The sequence below is a fragment of the Salvelinus sp. IW2-2015 genome, linkage group LG7 (assembly GCF_002910315.2).
Source record: "Salvelinus sp. IW2-2015 linkage group LG7, ASM291031v2, whole genome shotgun sequence".
NCBI classification, from domain to species: Eukaryota; Metazoa; Chordata; class Actinopteri; order Salmoniformes; family Salmonidae; genus Salvelinus; species Salvelinus sp. IW2-2015.
The window spans coordinates 3,334,905-3,354,921 of record NC_036847.1 but is presented as its reverse complement, the minus strand read 5'-3'; the positions used below and the strand labels follow the sequence as shown (position 1 = coordinate 3,354,921).

General features: G+C 40.4%; 1 protein-coding gene across 2 annotated transcripts; it reads left to right on the top strand.

Annotated features, from left to right (window-relative positions):
* Positions 1–5,075: 5,075 nt before the first annotated feature.
* LOC111966211 (sodium- and chloride-dependent GABA transporter 1) lies at positions 5,076–19,063 on the top strand. 2 transcript variants are annotated; one of them, XM_023990675.3, is made up of 15 exons: positions 5,076–5,435; positions 7,109–7,493; positions 7,739–7,870; positions 8,083–8,183; positions 8,339–8,448; positions 8,598–8,730; positions 9,673–9,807; positions 9,914–10,017; positions 11,122–11,246; positions 11,430–11,542; positions 16,330–16,461; positions 16,824–16,926; positions 17,309–17,409; positions 17,574–17,741; positions 18,156–19,063. In XM_023990675.3, the coding sequence occupies exons 2-15, from the start codon at positions 7,265–7,267 to the stop codon at positions 18,537–18,539; spliced, it is 2,070 nt and encodes a 689-aa protein (XP_023846443.1). In that variant the 5' UTR covers positions 5,076–5,435; positions 7,109–7,264; the 3' UTR covers positions 18,540–19,063. The 2 variants fall into 2 exon arrangements, with proteins under 2 accessions (XP_023846443.1, XP_023846442.1); XM_023990674.2 differs by lacking the exon at positions 5,076–5,435 and adding an exon at positions 5,637–6,027.
* The last annotated feature ends 954 nt before the right edge of the window (positions 19,064–20,017 follow it).

The following is a 20,017-nucleotide window of genomic DNA, read 5'->3' as shown; positions in this document are numbered from 1 at the left end:
TGTTGATAAAAAATAAACAGAATAGAGCTATTGTAAGCACAGGCAAAATCCTGGAGGAAAACTGGGTTCAGTCTGCTTTCCAACAGACACTGGGAGACAAATTCACCTTTCAGCAGGACAATAACCTAAAACATAAGGTCAAATATACACTGGAGTTGCTTAACAACACGACATTAAATGTTCCTGAGTGGCCTAGTTACAGTTTTGACTTAAATTGGCTTGAAAATCTATGGCAAGACTTGAAAATGGCTGTCTAGCAATGATCAACAACCATTGAAGAATATTGTGCAAATATTGTACAATCCAGGTGTGCAAAGCACTTAGAGATTTTCCCAGATAGATTCGCAGCTGTGTGCGCTGCCAAAGGTGATTCTAACATGTCTCAGGGAGTTGAATACTTATGTAATCAAGATATATTAGTGTTTTATTAACATTTTATATTTTGACACATTTTATTATTATTATTCCACTTTGACATTACAGAGTATTTTGTGTAGATCACTGGAAAAAAAGACAATTAAATCAATTTTAATCCCACCTTGTAACACAGCACAATGTGAAAATAGACAAGGGGTGTGAATACTTTCTGAAGGCACTGTAAGTATTTAAAAATATATATATTTAAAAAATAACAGATTGGTGTGGGCATATACCGGTCATAAAAAATATTCCTGACAAGTATCGGCTGATTGGCCAGCTCAGCCAATGACCCAACGTGACTTCACGTTATATGAGGAAAGAGCAAGCATTTTTCAAACAGTCTGTTTGAGATTTGAGGTGGTGGTTTTTCAGTAATTCATGCTTTTGACACAGATTTGAGTACAGGGCAAGTCAACAGCATTATTTGGATATGAGCTATTTGGATAACAGCATATCAACCTTTAAAAGTGAGATTTTCACAGGACAGTTCCTTTATGATGAAGACTTCAACCCTGTTAAGGTTAACCCTGTTACTTTAATTGCCACCCTTTATAGTAATTTTTCCAAATTGAACCTCTGGAGATAGGAAAACATGTTTTTTATTAACTTGAACATGTTCTCTTTAAGATTATGTACAAAAATAAATAACCAAATTACACTACCCAAAAAGCACTCTATTGGTTTAATGACCCAATAGTAGTAGTAGTAGTACTAGTAGTAGTAGTAGTAGTCATAGTAACCTCATCCCCAGGTTAGATTGCTGGTGCAGAGAGCCGGCTGGTGGGTGAGATTATAGTAGTAGCAGTAGGAGTAGTATAATGTGAAGTGCAAATATGGAAGTAGTAGTGATTGGCAGCTGAGGTGACTTTAGTAGTCGGCGGCAGCAGAGCTTTATAAAAAGTTGCAGTGATTAGTATATTAAGTAAGTAAGCATCAAAACAAGTATTACTATTGATATTGTTAGCATGGTCTTAGTAAGATTTCATTGGACGGTAAAGTCAGTTACATGATTCATTCAGTCTTTGACGCACATTTGAATTCTGAAGGATTTCTGGGTGCCTATTTTTCCTCACCCTCAGAAGCCTAATCTTGGGCATTAATGGAGTTTGGGCATTAGTAGCGCAGAAATCCCACAAGAGAGAGGCACATAAGAAGATGGAGACTGAGACCGATTATGCTGTTGCCTAGCAACACATGTACAAAATTTGAAGCGATTTAGTGCCCCCATACTGTTTTTTCATGGAGGTCATATGTTTACTAAACCCACATAAATGTGTGCTGGCTGTCAGGAATTCTAAACTCAGGGGTCTATCTCATTGTTACTACTGTACAGTGATACGTCGATGACCACAACGTGAAACATCGTACTCACCTTTTAAATGTCTTACGTCGCATATTTGTCGAGGCAGGCATTATGCTTATGTTTGATTATTTGACAAATGTTGCGTCAAAATGCTTATCAACAGAAGAAAAAAAGCAGCCAGTATTTCTGCAGCAGAGGGATTTGGCTCATTTGCATTTAAGGTGAAATCAGAGCCAAGAAACACCGAATTGAGTGAGAGAACAGGCTCCACAAATCTGATTGAAGCTCCCCTCGATACTCCCTGAATATGATTGGTCAACCTATAAGCTAAAGCATATAAGAAAGCTTTTTAGTTTGCATAAAACTGCCTTCAGCAGCTCTATGGTTTTTTTATGTGCGTGCATGCGTGCGCGTGCGTGCGTGCACGTGTGGTGAGACGGAGCTGCTGAGGCATCCACTTAGCACCAATTTAGGTCATCCTAAACAAATGCTTTACTGGAGGAGGCACAGACAAATGGGACCATGGCTTCTCTTCTTGAGGAGATTTCATTTTCTTAGCATGTTTACTGGGGTATATCACCCCAGGATGTTCATATTTAGTCATTGCTTGTTATATTTAATGATTCAAGTGACAATGTACACATATTGTACATATTCCATTTACAGCCATGTTGTAAGTGCTGAGACCAGTTCAAAGGAAGATTTTCCTGAGCAATGTTTTTCCCGGGTCCTCATTTTGTGCCAAAATGTCAAGCTCTTCTACCTTCTACATTTTAACTTTCAAAAACTTCATCAACTGAAATGCGTGTACATTTTTGGCAGCACAGATAAAAACAAGTCGTCAACAATATGAATAAAATATTTGGATTGCTTAGGATTAGCATACTAATGACTAATCATCATAGTAATCAGCTCGTTTGTGACCTCGAATGTCAGATTGTTGGAAGTAGTGGGCTGAAGACTGATTTAGAGATGCTCTAATCTCACATAAAGTACAGAACAATTAAACACAGATGTGAATGTAAGGTTGTGCAAGGAATATGCAAGATGCAACATGTACAAAATATATTTTGTTATACTGTTGTCATTATCATGTGAAGGAATTATGTAACAGCATAGGAGTTACTGTATGTATGTCCACAACTGAGGGATCAAATCTAACATTTGCCTTTAAATATAAAATAAAATAAATTTCAACAAGCTTTGTTTTTCAAATAATGAGAATAGCATTCACACGATTACAGATAAAACCATTTTCAATGTATCAGTATTAAAATTCAATATGTCTTAGTTTTTCATATTTATTCATTTCCAAAGGTTATCTTTGTCAGTTGCATGGTCTTATTATTGACTTATTCAATGTATTCAAAGAGAGAAAGCTTACCTATATTTCCAAATTCTTTATCTTTGCGTTTTAATAATAAGATGTTTATTATTTGGTGGAATTTAATTGCCATTCTCCATTTTCACAGATTCATGCAGGAGGTCCATATATTAATATCAATGTTACATTAAGGTTTCACCCAAATATAATAAGCAAACCCGTATGAAATATGTTTGATATTGGGAGCTTGGCAATATCATAGTACCATCATCTTACTATGAGTCAATTTGCAATAAATACTATCTGGGAATTATTTCATTTTTTTGCCATTAGATCATCAACTTATTTCTCACAATTCCATTTTCAATTCAATTCCAATATTTAACTCAAATTGTAACATATAGTGTGTATTTGCTTGCTGCAAAATGCAATTACTATCCCAATATGGATACGTCATAAAATGGAAAAGATACGAATTGGAGATATCTGTAAAGCAATAAAGGAATATGTTAGTTTTGCACATTCCTTCCATTGAAATTGACCTGTCACACACTGTTCACAGACTTGTCATTTGGAATTCTCTCTGAGCTAGAAAGACACAGAAGACCTCATGATGTTGGCAGTGATCAATCACCGAAGATGATCACATGAAACGCTATGAAGCCAGTACATGTAAGGGCACTGCATATAATCTCCAGCTAATGGAACATGCATGGGGATTCATAGAGTAGAACCACACGGCCATGCAGCCTAGTGAAAGTGGATTGCTCAGGGTTCGGAGAATGAAAACCATGGAGTTCAGAGGAACGAAAAGCCAATGGGTTCAGAGATCAGCAGAGAGAGCAGGCGTGACACCAGTGTCACCAGCCGTTGACTTGTCTCTGTGTTGCATCAGCAGGTGTGTAGATGTGTGTCCTGTTTAAAACGCCATGTCCAGAGGGATGGCAACCCAGATGGGATTTTAAATGCTGCATTTAATGTGGTATCATTTAGTGGGTTAGTTCACCCCTCATTGGTTTACCATCTGCTGCCCTCTCAGCCGCTCTGCTCTCACTGTCTGAGTAGGATGGGAACATTCACACTGTACTGTACTCTACTGCCAAAATGCCCCTGATATTACTGGGAACTCACTTCTAGGAATGGACTGTATTTGCATTCACCACACTTTACACAACTAAGTAAAATGTATCTCGAAATCAAGTGTCTCACAAATGTGTCTCACAATTTTTGAGTATGGATCAAATATAGACATTTTAAGCTATTCAAGGTAGTATTATGACAAAATAAAATAACAAAGTGTCAAATTTTGCTTCTTTGTTTAGTAAAAAATATGTTGTAGGCAATGCCCTAGCAATAATTCACAACAAAACTGCTTGGTAAAAAAAACTACTTAGACCTGGTATGCTTCAACGGAGTTGTAATAAGATATAGCTAGCTGTCAACCACAATCTCATCAATTATACAGTGTAAATTTCCCCCCCAAAACTTTTGTCACTGACCTGATATGGAAAAAAACATCTATAAAAAAAACTAACTGTATCTATGTATGATGATAAAATGTTCCTCTTATTTCAGAATACTTTCAAAACAGTTTTTATCCTGCATCAAAGTCAGATAATATTGTTATATACTTACCACTTACCACTGAAGTCAAAACTTGTTTAGTTTTTTTTAGAAGTCCATAGAGGGTAATGTTGCTTTCTTTTTTGCCTTGCATTCGTCTGGTTTCTCGAGTGAGACAAAATACAACAAAACATGTCATTCAGCTAACACTCCGTTAGGCTTGCATGTGTCCACTTTTAGGACAACCCCATCTGTAAAATCTCCTGCAGCTTGAATTCTACGGCTTGAAGCAACATATTTACGAGAATTTGTGAGTTAAATTATTCTCTATTGGGTGAGTTGATTCCTCTCACATCAGCCTTTTCATTTCTGGAGACGGTGGGCTAAAAGACGATTACAGGCAGAGTTAGACAATCAGCCAGTGCCCCCTCCCTTTATTGACAGGCTCCCTTATCACACTTGCCAGAAAGCAGACACCAACTGGCCTCACCTTCCAAATTACGCCAGTTTGGAATTGTTAATCGTGCATTGACTGCCCTCGATATGCTTGCATTTAACACCCCTAGATGACATTTGATTTGAGGAGGGTCGGGGTGTATTGGATGACATATTTGGGGTCTTGGGGCAGGCTGGGAATGAGGTGTTTAGAATGTTCCTTAATTTGAAGACCGTGACAGGTCGAGGAGGGGAAAAAAACTGTGCAACACATACGTGTGTTCAAGTTGAGGGGAAAACAATATTATCTTATTATAGTGTAAAATAAGGTGGCCAATATGTTAATGACCCCCTCTACACTTCGTCGGTGGCAGAGAGCACAGCTTTATCGTAAGTAAGTCAATTGAGTTATTTGARGTGTGTGTGAATTACAATTGCGTGAATTGTTCATTGTAAGTGATCGGAGAAACCCGTGTTCCCTTAAGTCAACGAAGTCTTACCACTGCTTTAGACCTACTCAAGATTTCCCAAACAGTGAAAACACGTTAAAAAAAAATCATGAAATATTGAGAAAACATGCAGTGCGATGTCAGTAGTGGATGTGTAGACTACACGGAGGAGGAGGGGGGCGACTTTCAGATGACATTGACGCTATGTAGATGGGAGTTGAGAATTGCGCTCCCCTGAACGTTTCTGGTTGTTGATGTTAGACAGTTGCACAAGGCGAAGCGGCTGCTTCTCGTGTTGATTTAGCCACCTCGTCAGCACCGCGCGCCGCTGGACAGCTCCCGGCAGCGGGATACGTGTGCGCTCTCCTCTAGGACACTTGTGGCGCTTGTTCCAAGTCTTTTAATGGAAAAACAATATCTTTATGTTCCAAGTAAAACTGGAGGTTTACAACTTCAGAGGGAATCTACGGATACCTCGTTTCGAGATTTGTGGCAGGCAGCACATCCTCGGTGGCAGAGAGCGCAGCTTCATTGTGAGTAAATTAGATTATTTGACATGTGTGTGAATTCCCTACCAATGCGTTTCCCGGTGTTACAATTCCGTGAATCGTTCATAGTCAGGGATAAAGCAACAAGCAAGACGGTGATTTAACTCGTAGTTTAACGTGACAGTATGGAACTGTTGTAACCATAATGACTTTAGGTAATTAAGAAAATACACCTTGTTTTATAGCCAATTAAATGCAGAATAGACGGCTCTCCCGGTTGATTGAATGGTTCATATAACTGTGTCAATTTTTTGTCATATAGGAGTGCGTTTGGTTCTCTATTCCTCGAATGTAATTTGTGCAGCCTGGTGCGTAAAGCTTTACGCTTTGGGCATTCCTTTGTCTCCCCAATGCAATTGTGATCCAGTTTGGTTGAGACATTGCTGTCGGTTTTTCTGTCCACTTAAATCAGTACATAGGTAGTGCATAGGTAATTAGTAAGCGTATCTGCATGTGTCAGTTGCAAGGCGTAATTGTTGCTCTCTCAGATTGGATGAACATATGTAATTGTCGAATGTTATGTTGCGATGTTGCGTTTTGAGCGTGAGCTCGGTGGCTTGGATAATAACAATGTCTGAAAGTTTTTTTCTTTGCAAATAATGATCATTCGGTGATGTGCATTCTCGACACTGGACTGTACTAATTTGCAAATTGTGTTGATTTGATTGTAAGAATATTGTGGGTGGGAGAAGTAGGCTTTATAGCCAATAAACAATCTACGTACAAACCTATCATATGTGTTGTTATATGGATGGAAAAGTCCTGTGCCATCATTAATGTGCCATTATTGTTTTTTATAGCATTCTTGTGTTTTAGACTCTGCATTGCATATATTTGGTGAGACGTTTATTGGTGTCTAGAGTGGAGTCGATCGAAAAAATCTAACTTTCAAAATGCATTTTATTTTCAGTAATTTACAAAAGCCAATGTGTGTATTGAAGAGTCAAACAACATACAATCCCATTCTGTAGCAAATCTATTGTAAACGTAATCATGTTTTTTAATCAATTTCCCAATTTGAGTGCGCACTCAAAAACCGACCAATCACTGTATTCACCGATTCCAGGTTAACGGCAACTGACAAGCCGTGTCCCCATAGCCGTCACCTGCTTCCAGACATTTGGTTCAAAGGTTTTGGGTCAAAAACCGCGAAACTGCTGTCTGCGTGGACTGGTGCTGAAGCTTCGCGTTCCAAGGCCAGGACCACTACAAATCGACAGACATGGCGACGAACGGCACCAAAACGGATGGACAAGTAACAGAACTTAACGAAGTGGCAACTAATGACAAACCCAAGTCACTGGACGTGAAAAGCGACAAGACGAAAACGGATCTTCCCGAAAGAGAAACGTGGGGAGGGAGATTCGATTTCCTTCTGTCGTGTGTAGGTTATGCAATTGGACTCGGAAACGTATGGAGATTTCCATATCTCTGTGGAAAAAACGGTGGAGGTAAACACGATTTTAAAAAAGTTATATAACGTAAGTTCATTTCACTACTCAGTAAGTGCTTCGTCCATTTCGAGCACTAATTATTATGTGAAACGAAGAGTGAATATGGCCCTCGTGTAAGAGCTCAGACGTGCATTATTCTTATCCTAATTGAATGATTCCAATTAGCTTCTACATTCCATTGCATGTGTGTGTGGTTTTATTCTGACATTTATATTTGGTTTGATTTGCTTGTGTCTATGCAGGAGCCTTCTTGATCCCCTATTTTTTGACACTCATATTCGCTGGGATGCCGCTGTTCCTGCTTGAGACCGCTCTTGGTCAATACACCTCAATTGGTGGGCTTGGAGTCTGGAAGCTGGCTCCCGTGTTCAAAGGTACACATTCTACTCGTGCGATGCTCTTACTGTATCTTCTACGGTCATTTTTTGGGGTATCTTAAAATCAAATTCCTAATTGTCAGCTGGCCCACTTGTGCATCCTATCTTTATTGTGTGATAGAGAGATAGAGAGTTCTGCTGTAATTCACCCTGAATATGCTGGAGAGTTAGGAGCATGCACAGACATGTCATCGATTTCCATCTCATAGGTGTTGGCCTTGCGGCAGCTGTCCTGTCCTTCTGGCTTAACATTTACTACATTGTCATCATCGCCTGGGCCATATACTATCTCTACAACTCCTTTACCTCGGTAAGTACCACCATTTTACCTCCTATAAGCCACATGGGGATGACACAAAAAACATTTTTTTCTCACTTGGGATTGTAGCATCCTTGTTGATATCATGTGAGATCTCTCATTGTGTCAAGGAGGAAAACAGGCATTAATCCTTCATTGTTTTTCAGGAACTTCCATGGAGCTCGTGTGGCAATTCATGGAACACAGACAAATGTTACTCAAACTACAGTATTGTCGATAACACCAATCTTACCAGCGCGGTGATGGAGTTTTGGGAGTAAGACATCGACTGCCTGTTTTTTTTTGTCTGTCGCTTCAGCACAGCATTACAGTACCCTGCATGCCTGCTTGAGAAGTATAAAAGGAATGTCCCTTTGCTGCAAAGCATTCTGCCAGTGTGCATAATGGTCTTATTGTTGTTTTTAGGCGCAACATGCATCAAATGACCGATGGCTTGGAAAAACCAGGGCAGATCCGAGCGCCACTGGCAATAACACTGGCCATCGCTTGGGTCCTGGTGTACTTCTGTATCTGGAAAGGGGTGAGCTGGACTGGCAAGGTAAGAGACTGGTTTCGCAAGGCAGATTGAGGTGTATGTAAAAGCTCTCTGGCATCCAATGTGTGACAGTGATACAATATTTTATCGTTGTCATGTATTTATTTATTTTTACGTTTATTTAACCAGATAAGACCCATTGAGGTTAATAAAAACCTATTTTGCGAGGGCGACCTGGTTACGAAGGCAAAACATGGAAATAACAGCGGGTGCATAAAATATTACAGAAAAATAAATAAAAAAACACAAACGACAGAAGTGTCACAAATGACAGATACAATTGAAGAATAAAAACAACTGCAGCTATCCCAAACAGTGTTGTCGATCAGAGTCATATCACCTTCATCAATCATTTATATTGCACTGACTATTGTCCAGAGTGATTTTAGAATGAGAGGATATACATCAAACATTCAGTATTCATGTTCAGGCTCATGGTGCCTGAACATGCCTGGGGGGGGGGGGGAGGGGTTGATGATAGGAGGAAGAGCAACAAGCCCTCTAAAATCCGGTTTTGTCCTTTCCTCTCCCCCTCAGTCGGAGCCAGTTCACTCCCTATTGGTGCTACATTTCGGAAATCTAATCTGTCACGTGACCATAGCAAATAACATTTGTTGTGGTGGCAAAATGCTCCACCCACCTACGTTCTGTGCTCTAGAATCTCATACGGGGTATCATGTAAGCATAGTGAGATGGTGTCGGATCAAATTGAGGCTTCAATGAATTTCTTTACTAGATTTCTGTTGATTTATTTTCTTATTTTTGTTGCTGCTCTCCGTGTGAGAGTTTGGAGGACAAGAAATCCATTGGTTTTCCTCTCGAGTGAATAGGCCTTTGTTGAAGCAGAGACTGAATTGCAAATGTACTAACTCGATGGTTCACATTAACATGTGTTAGCGTGCATTCCTTTGCTGCTGATGGTGACTCGTTGATTACATTTTCTAGGTTGTGTACTTCTCGGCCACGTACCCCTATTTCATGCTATTCATTCTGTTCTGCCGTGGAGTGACTCTACCTGGAGCTATGGATGGCATTCGCTTCTATATCACCCCTAACTTTGAAAAACTAAAAGAATCTGAGGTAATGAATGAACTTACCATTCTATGTGAGATAAATACTGGCATGTGAATCAACCGTTTTTCAGCCTCCTTTGTCAAACGGCTAAACGGTTATTTCCCCTTGACAGGTATGGCTGGATGCTGCTACTCAGATATTTTTCTCCTACGGTTTGGGACTGGGCTCACTGATAGCTCTTGGGAGCTATAACCCTTTTAATAATAATGTTTACAGGTAAGATGGAGGTAGGCTTCTATTAAATGGAAAAGATCATGTATGAGGCAAGACTTGAAAAGGCAACCATTAGACCAGTATACCTTAACGCAGGGGTCGGCAATATATATTAGGATTTTAGTTTTGGGTCCCAAAAAAAGGATAAAATCACCAGAAATTCATCTAAAATGTTGTTTAATTGAGGAAATCTGTTCCCAAGTACTCCCACACGAAAACATAAGCGACATATGTGATCGTGTCTCAATGGAATCAAGGTATGAAAGTATTATTATTTTCAAATATAATCTATTTCTGGGCTGAGTTGTGGTCAATTTCCAGTATAGAGATTATTATGTTCCGGCCCCCCCCGACCATCCGCTCCGAGGTCCCACGGCTGAATTATATTTGCCTACCTCTGCCTCAACAGTATATGTGGACCTTGCTATTAGCCATTTACAACGAGAAGCTTAGATTAACATTATTACAATCAATACAGGGATTCAGTCTAATACGGGGCCATTCATACAGCTTTGGATGTGCACTGCATAAATAAAAGACGATTAGACAAAGATTTCACATCCTCCCCAAGCAGCCCATCCTTTGTCCTAGGTCCCACAAATTGCTCATCAGTTATATAATCATGCAGCCTCAACTTGCATTTATTTCAATTGACTTGTTGTTACTTGTTGTTGCTTATTAGCGGCCCAATATTATTTAGCTATATTTAGCTATATCATGCAATTTGGTTTGTAAATAAGGGTTGATTCTTTGGAAAACTCTTCTTTGCAAATAGGAGCTTGGTATCCATTAAAAATGGGCATTGCTTTATTTCATATTTAGGTATTACTGTGATATTAAACCTCTTTGGATAAAGGAACATTGTTCCCCCTTGGAATGTTGCACAAAAACACATTTCATATTGTTTTACTATCTCATTGCACACCTTTTGTGGCCAACATCAATATATTATTAAACAGGGATATGTTTTCAACTCAGCAATGATAAGGAATAAGCTCTCTCTCTCCTGAGAAAGGCCTTTTTAGGAATCCATGATGATGCCACAGAAGAGATGACAGATCACCATAAGCTCTGACAACAGGACTTTTTCATGTTTCCTTTCCACAGAGACTCTATCATAGTGTGCTGCATCAACTCCTTCACCAGCATGTTTGCTGGCCTTGTCATCTTCTCTATTGTGGGCTTCATGGCGAACGTGACTAAGAGGCCCATAGAAGAAGTTGCAGCTTCAGGTAAACCCAATACTCCCTCTGTAATTGCACCATCAACGTACAATAGGGGCTGTCTATTCTGACTTCTGCTCGCAGCAGTCTAAGTCTAATATTACACCTCTGCTTCTACCTCAATCCACACAGAGAAACGCAGCCGTAAGAAACTGTGAGCCAATGTGTTGTGTTGGTGTGTTTGGTATGCAGGTCCAGGCCTGGCTTTCCTGGCCTACCCTGAGGCTGTGACCCAGCTGCCTGTCTCCCCTCTCTGGGCTATCCTGTTCTTCTCCATGCTGCTGATGCTGGGGATTGACAGTCAGGTAAGGCTGTTTTCATAGGCTGCTCCGCAATCTCTTGGTGCTTTAGCCCAATCCTCTCACTATCATTACCATGCCATGTCAGGGGAGTTAGCTAAAGCACCTATAGGTCTAGGACCAGGCTCGTGTGACCTAAATGTGTAAGCACAGGTACATATCTAGCTGTTTTTCCCTGGTCTCTCCAATGAGAAGCTCATTTCAGTTTTTTTGCTAATGGACAGATACAGATGAGCCTTGACTTTTACTGTCAACCCTTTTTAATACAACTACGTCACCTCTCTCTTGGCCCCCTGGTGCTCTGTTGTCATGCATTTAGCTTGTGTATGCTATTTGGGTTACTGCAAGGCCACTGAGTCTGCTAGCAATGATACTCAATTCTGCTACTCATCTTTATACGGAACAGATAAATCCTAAGTTGACACACCAGTGCTCTTTTTTGTGACTAACCTTTTTTTTTTATATGGAATGGTAAATATTCATACTGCAAGGGAAATGGCTATTTTGCATGTTGGAGTTATATTTTTAAGGTGGCTGCCAAAATGAGGTCTCTAGTACTAAAAAAGCTATAACAGTGGTTGTTTTGAACTGTTTTGGTCATCTTGGTCATTCTTTACAACTGTTACATGGTTATCATACTACTACATGAACCACAATGTTATAAATAAACCAATGTATATTTACCCATTGGGTAAAATTAAAGTACAACAATGATACTATCCTTCAAGGGATCCATGTCCCAGTAATTGACAATTACCAGTGCTTCCTTTTTTTGGTCCTTTGAAGTTTTTATTTCGTAGAAATACTAATTTACCAAATTCTGCAGTTGATAAAAAATGAAAATACAAACAGGAGCAAGACTATCAATGATAGTAGAAACATTAAAGTGAAACTGACAGCATTTTTTGCAATATTAAATATGATAAAAAATCTATTCATATACACCCCCCGGAGGAATATGACACTTAAAAAAAAAAATGTTCTGACAAGCGAGTACTTAGATATGTCATGTCATGTTTTCATAAATTCTTAGAATGTTTGGGAATTTGTGAAAATTCTATAGCAATATAGAGTGGGAAAGCGGCCGTGCGTTTGGACAATTAATAGACACTGCAGTAAATAAAACCGGATAAAAACATCTGTCTCGTCCAGGACCGGAGTCTACGCAGACCGGTACACCATAGCTACAGTAGGCCTTTATGCAAACAAGCCATTTGCCAGCATTCACTGTGAACTGGAATGTGTGTTTACAGGCAGTTGCAAAAACGGGACTTTAGATCATTAGAATGCATTCGCCAAAAGCCACAAAACATACCTGAATGGATTTCTGCAAATATGTACATACTACAGGAGTCCTCTTACATTTGCGAACTTCACAGTTCTATTGATCCATGAAAAGATAGGCTCTCTCTCCCTCAGTTAAGCGCACATCAACAACAACGAGATCAACAACTAATGCTAGCCAGAGCAAGATGATCTAAAATGTAACTAAGGAACATTAGATAAACCCTCTCAAACTTTTTCAGCTAGGTGACCGTCAAAATTGCACTGAAACATAATGGGGAATTGTAGCCTACTCGTCCTTCTGTAGCTTGCTTGCAACCCATCGCCCAAGCTAACTGGCTAAAGTCGGCTAGCTTGCTTGCTACCCATCGCCCAAGCTAACTGGCTAAAGTCGGCTAGCTTGCTTGCTACCCATCGCCCAAGCTAACTGGCTAAAGTCGGCTAGCTTGCTTGCTACCCATCGCCCAAGCTAACTGGCTAAAGTCGGCTAGCTTGCTTGCTACCCACTTCCAGACACAAATGAGAGAACATCTCACTCTGACCATTTTACTCGCCCTAGCAGAGCTGGTTAGGTTGTTCACATGTTATCTAGAGCGTTTGTGACTAACTATTACTTTCTTAGCCTACATTTACTGACACCGGTCATATTCAGCGGGTTTTCATGTTCGTAAATTCATCCGTTATTCTACGCTCTGGCACACTCAGGCGAGAGTGTTTTGAAATCGGAGTAGGTGGCCAGAGTGAATTTGTGAACGCAAAATATATGCTAGCTGGATAACAGTCGTTCAAGTTCTTGCTAGCTAAGCAAAACACATCTCTAACTGTGTATAACCACCAAAAATGATATGAGGGGGGAAAAAAAGTCAGTCACTCACCCACTCCTCCAATGACATGACATGACATCCTCTTAGCAGCTAGCTAGTTAACGTTAGGCTCCATGTTTTTAGCTTGCTACATAAATAGATAGACTAGCCTATTAGCCACGTTATTTGTTTTTGTATTTGTATTTATTATGGATCCCCATTAGCTGATGCCAAAGCAGCAGCTACTCTTCCTGGGGTCCAGCAAAATTAAGGCAGTTTATACAATTTTAAAACAATACAATACATTCACAGACATCCCAACACACTGTGTGCCCTCAGGCCCTACTCCACCACTACTCACACATATCTACAGTACTAAATCTATGTGTATGTAAGTGGTGTATGTTATCGTGTGTGTGTGTGTGTGTGTGTGTGTGTGGTGTGTGTGGTGTGTTGTGTGTGTGGTGGTGTGTGTGTGTTGTGTGTGTGTGGTGTGTGTGTGTTGTGTGTGTGTGTGTGTGGTGTGTGTGTGTGTGTGTGGTGTGTGGTTGGTGTGGTGTGTGTGTGTGGTGTGGTGTGTGTGCCAATGTTTGTGTTTGCTTCACAGTCCCCAGCTGTTCCATAAGGTGTTTTTTAATCTGTTTTTTTAAAAATACTTAATTTTACTGCTTGGTGTGGAATAGGGGTCCATGTAGTCATGGCTCTATGTAATACTGTGTGCTCCCATAGTCGTTCTGGACTTGGGGACTGTGAAGAGAACTCTTGTGGCATGTCTTGTAGGGTATGCATGGGTGTCCGAGCTGTGTGCCAGTAGTTTAGCAGAAGAGCTCGGTGCATATCAACATGACGATAACCTTCATAAAAAGTAGTCGATCTCTCCTCCACTTTCAGCCAGGAGAGATTGACATGCATATTATTAATATTAAGCTCTCTGTGTACGTCCCAGGGGCCTAGCCATGCTGCTCTATTCTGAGCCAATTGCAATTTTGTTGGCACCTGACCACACGACTGAACAGTAGTCAAGGTGTGACAAAATCTAGGGCCTGTAGGACCTGCCTTGTTTGATAGTGTTGTTAAGAAGGCAGAGCATCGCATTATTATAGACAGACTTCTCCCCATCTTAGCTACTACTGCATCAATATGTTTTGACCATGACAGTTTACAATCTAGTATTACTCCAAGCAGTTTAGTCATCGCAACTTGCTCAATTTACACATCATTTATTACAAGATTTAGTTCAGGTTTAGGGTTTAGTGAATGTTTTGTTCCAAATACAATGCTTTTAGTTTTAGAGATGTTTAGTGCTAACTTATTCCTTGCCATCCACTCTGAAACTAACTGCAGCTCTTTGTTGAGTATTGCAGTCATTTCAGTCACTGTAGTAGCTGACGTGTATAGTGTTGAGTCATCCGCATACATAGAAACTCTGGCTTTACTCAAAGTCAGTGGCATGCCGTTAGTAAAAATTGAAAAAAGCAAGGGGCCTAAACAGCTACCCTGGTGAATTCCTGATTCTAACTGGATTATATTTGGAAGGCTTCCATTGAAGAACACCCTCTGTGTTCTGTTAGACGAGTAACTCTTTATCCACATTATAGCAGGGGGTGTAAAGCCATAACACATACGTTTTTCCAGCAGCAGACTATGATCAAGAATGTCAAAAGCTGCACTGAAGTCTAACAAAACAGCCCCCACAATACTTTTATCATCAATTTCTCTGAGCCAATCATCAGTAATTTGTGAAAGTGCTTGTTGAGTGTCCTTTACTATAAGCATGCTGAAATTCTGTTGTCAATTTGTTTACTGTGAAATAGCATTTTATCTGGTCAAACACAATTTTTTCCAGAAGTTTGATTGGTTGGCTATTTGAGCCAGTAAAGGGGGCTTAACTATTCTTTGGTAGCGGAATGACTTTAGCTTCCGTCCAGGCCTGAGGGCACACGCTTTCTAGTAGGCTTAAATTGAAGATGTGGCAAATAGCAGTGGCAATATCGTCTGCTATTATCCTCAGTAATTTTCCATCTAGATTGTCAGACCCCGGTGGCTTGTCATTGTTGATAGACAACAATCATTTTTTCACCTCTTCCACACTGACTTTACGGAATTCAAAAGTACAATTCTTGTCTTTCATAATTTGGTCCGATATACTTGGATGTGTAGTGTCAGCGTTTGTTGCTGGCATGTCTGACTTGTGATCATTGCCCTTGCTAGTTTGATTGTATTGACATTCCCAGCATTAGTTAGAGTTGTACGTTTTTGTCCAAAATATTGAGTCATTCAAACTGAAACAGTGCATCCTGAATGGAGGCAGCAAACAATGTACCAAGCCAGCTGTGATTTACAATATTTTTTGGACTACCAAGAAATGTATAGGTGATTTATATTAATCATGCATTGAACTGCATCCATCTATTCTGCCAACAATGCCTTAGTGTACATCATGGAATGCTGAGTCAAATATAACCTATTTTTAAAACCTCTTATGAAGTTGCTTTTGTAGTATAAACAGGGAATTTTATATTTTTGAATGATATTTTGATTGTCTGCTTGTTTCATATCTGAAAAGTAGTTCAAACGCTGTTAGTTCCACTGTAAGTGCTTCATTACATAGATACTAAGCAAAATACTGTAAATCTCTCCCGTTTGTGACTGAGAATCCACGCCCTTTGTGTGTCTGTGTGTGTGTGTGTGTGTCTGTGTGGGTAGTTCTGCACGGTGGAGGGCTTTATCACAGCTCTGGTGGATGAGTTTCCCAGGGCACTGAGGGGCAGGAGAGAGCTCTTCATCGCTGCTGTCTGCCTGGTATCGTACCTGATCGGCCTTTCCAACATCACACAGGTACAGCATGACACTCTCTCTTTCTTTCCCTCTCTCTCTCTCATTAGCCAACCACGAAGTTGAACTACAAAACCTCCACGCTCTCTCTCTCTCTCTCTTTCTCATCATTAGCCAACCATCAGATTGAACTACAAAACCTCCAAGCTCAATGAGACAGTAGTTGATACAAATTTGAATTACATTGGTTAGCACTATCGCTGTCTAATTTTGTACAAAAAAATAACAGATTTGTTTCGAGTAGAAAACGAACCCCAACCACCATCTTTTCCCTCTGAGACGAGGATATGAATATAATGTAAAAGACCACAGACCATATGGTTTCCCACCATAGTAAGACTCACCCTTCTGTGCTGTGTCACTAGGGAGGCCTGTACGTGTTCAAGCTCTTCGACTACTACTCCGCCAGTGGGATGTGTCTCCTCTTCCTGGTCTTCTTCGAGTGCATCTCCATATCCTGGTTCTACGGTGGGTAGAGTCTCTCGACCACGTCAAATACACATAGTACAGTAGATACATTATTGCAGTGAACGGTATTGCATCAGAAACACCCTGTTTCAGCATGACAAAATGACTTGTTACGGTGATGTACGCTCAGGCAAGAGGCGATGAGCAATGAATGAACTAGACACACTAGTTAAAGCTGAAGGTTGAATGATCAAATAAACTCCCACTTGTCCAGAGACATTAGTCCACCTTCAAACCCTGTTTACCCCCAGGGACGTCAACGCTGCTCACATGTCCCACACTGCACCAGCTCTCCTCCCTCATTACAATTCATGGCAGACCAGTGGAAAATTGGAAGAAATTGAATTTGAATATTTTGATAACACATTCATTTGTCTCGCAGGTGTGGACAAATTCTATGACAACATCCAGGAAATGATTGGCTACAAGCCCTGTATATGGTGGAAGCTGTGTTGGGTTTGTTTCACCCCTCTCATCGTGGCCGTAAGTAGTACGCCACACACATCCAATAGAACATACCCTGACACGAACGAAAATAACAAATCATATCAATATGACCTGCCTCAAGCAATTTCGAGACAGCGAAAGAAAGTGTCTGAGAAGAGGTGGTGTCAGGATTAATAAGGATCGTACCATGTCTCCCACAGGGGGTGTTCTTGTTCAGTGCAGTCCAAATGGTTCCTCTCACCTTGAACAACTACGTGTTCCCTGCCTGGGGCCAGGGAGTGGGCTGGCTCATGGCTCTGTCCTCCATGGTCCTCATCCCTGGATACATGGTCTACATGTACCTCGGACTCAAGGGCACCTGGAAAGAGGTAATCTACATAATGGTTTATGGATATGGGGCGGCGGGTAGCCTAGTGGTTAGAGCATTGGGCCAGTAACCGTAAAGGTTGCTGGATCGAATCCCTGAGCTGACAAGGTAAGAATCTGTCGTTCTGCCCCGGAACAAGGCAGTTAACCCACTGTTCCTAGGCTGTCATTGTAAATAAGAATTTGTTCTGAACTGACTTGCCTTGTTAAATGAAAAAATATGGAATGTTCCCCCCTTTCTCTAAGAGCAAGAGAATAAAGGCAATTTGGTGATGATTGATATGTAACCCAAATGGTTTATTATCATGTGATTAAGTAGTAAATAGATCATTTCAGTCAGGTTCTCCTCTCTGGACATGTCGGAGATGCATTCATTGTGTTACTTAATTAACTGTTTTGTTGTGATTCTTTCTCAGCGCCTACGGATAATGTTCCAGCCTCCTGCAGTGGTCCGACGGCCACAGGAGAATGGACCTGAGACAGTGGTTGCCGAGACCAACATTGCCAGTCCCTCTAACGCGGCCAACCCAAGTAGTCCATCCAACCCAACTGCTACAAGCCCGGTTGCTGCAGCCCCGGCCAACCCAGCACCTCCAGCCATTCCAGCTCTGGCTAGCCCTGTGAACCCAACTAGTCCGACCGTTCCAACTGTCCCTACCGTCCCTGCCACTCCAGCCAACCCGACCAGCCCTACCAGCCCACCACCCAATCCGGTTAGCCCAACGGCAAAAGAGACGGCCATCCCACCACCCAACATAGTGAGCTCAACAAACCTGACCAACGCTGAGGCCAATGTCTAGACAAGGCAAAACCCTCATGGAGATTGTGTAGTCAACGGCGAACATTACAAAGGACTTCCAAGATTTTAATTGATTCACCTACCTCCAGGGGCAATATCTGATCAAACCGGATTTTAAAATCATGTTTAATTTTTCTGCATTTGTAAAACCAACCCGTTAATGTCTTTTTATTGGTATGCATTAAAAATGCTCAAATCAAAGACTGTTAGTGTTCACAAAAACTACCGTAATCTGAGTAAAAATATGTAAACAAACTGTGTAATACTGTGAGAAAAGAAAACAACTATTGAAAATAGAATAGCAATTTGTTCAATATCTTCATGAACCAAGTAAATACAGTGTGTCTATAGTAGGGATGAAGTACTAGTGAACAAAATTGTCAAGATGGGAGAGTGCAAGGGACAGAGTCAAGTTATCGTGGTTGTTTACTAAGCCTCACACAGTCATCTCTTTACAAAACTTTGCACTCTGTGAGGCTGATTACAAGCCACATGGCAATGGGGGAACTCTGATGAAGAAGCACAATGCCAATAAGAAGTTTAAAGTCTATGAACCCTGGAATTATCCAGTATATCTGTTGCAAAAGATTTTGTGTGTGAGAGAGACTGTTATTTTATCTTCCTTTTTTTTTGTAAAAAAAATGAACTTTTATGTGACAAACATTTTTAGAATTATTTTTAATATGTTTTCTACTATAAATATTGTGACCGAGGACCAAAATCGTAGGCAGACGAAAGCAAAAACGATCTATGCCATGTAGTGTTTGGTTTGAGAAACACAGGGTATGAAAAACATACAATAAAAATAAATGCAAACGCACAGGGTATAGAAAAGTGATTTACAAACATTGACTATCCATTGATGCTGACAGTCAATCCTGTTTACTTTTTTGCATGCTTTCCTCAGGAACGTCAAAGAAAAATTCCAAAATGTCTCCTGACAGATCTAAGACGAGAACAGAGAAGGCCTTAAGCCAGTTATCAACCAATTTATACCAAGCCATAGTCTGTTTGCATGACTGGGCAGATCTCCTGCTTATCACTTTGTACTCTAGCAAACAATATTGGACCAACTCTATGTTTAAAAAATATTCCTTTTTATTTCACTTTATGTGTAATGATCAATTATACTTTGATCAATTTTGTATTCAGCAATACAAATGTAGATGTAGAGATGCAGGCCAGTAGAAGAGTGGTCTGTTTGTCTTTTTCTTTTCGTTGTCTTTGCTTTACTAGTAAAAAGCTCAAAGCTTTAATTTCAACAGACATTTGACATGGCGTGTTAAGACAATGCTAGTTGGCTTATACGGCAGTGAAAAGCATCTGGTCGAACAAAACACGTTTACTTTGAAAAGCAAAACAACCAAGTGAAAATGTGAAATGGCTACAGTTCATGTCCTGTGAATTTTGTATAAAGTTACTCCACCACAGTTTCCTCCGGAACTTTGTTGTAAAAACTGTACTGTGTAAAACATGTAA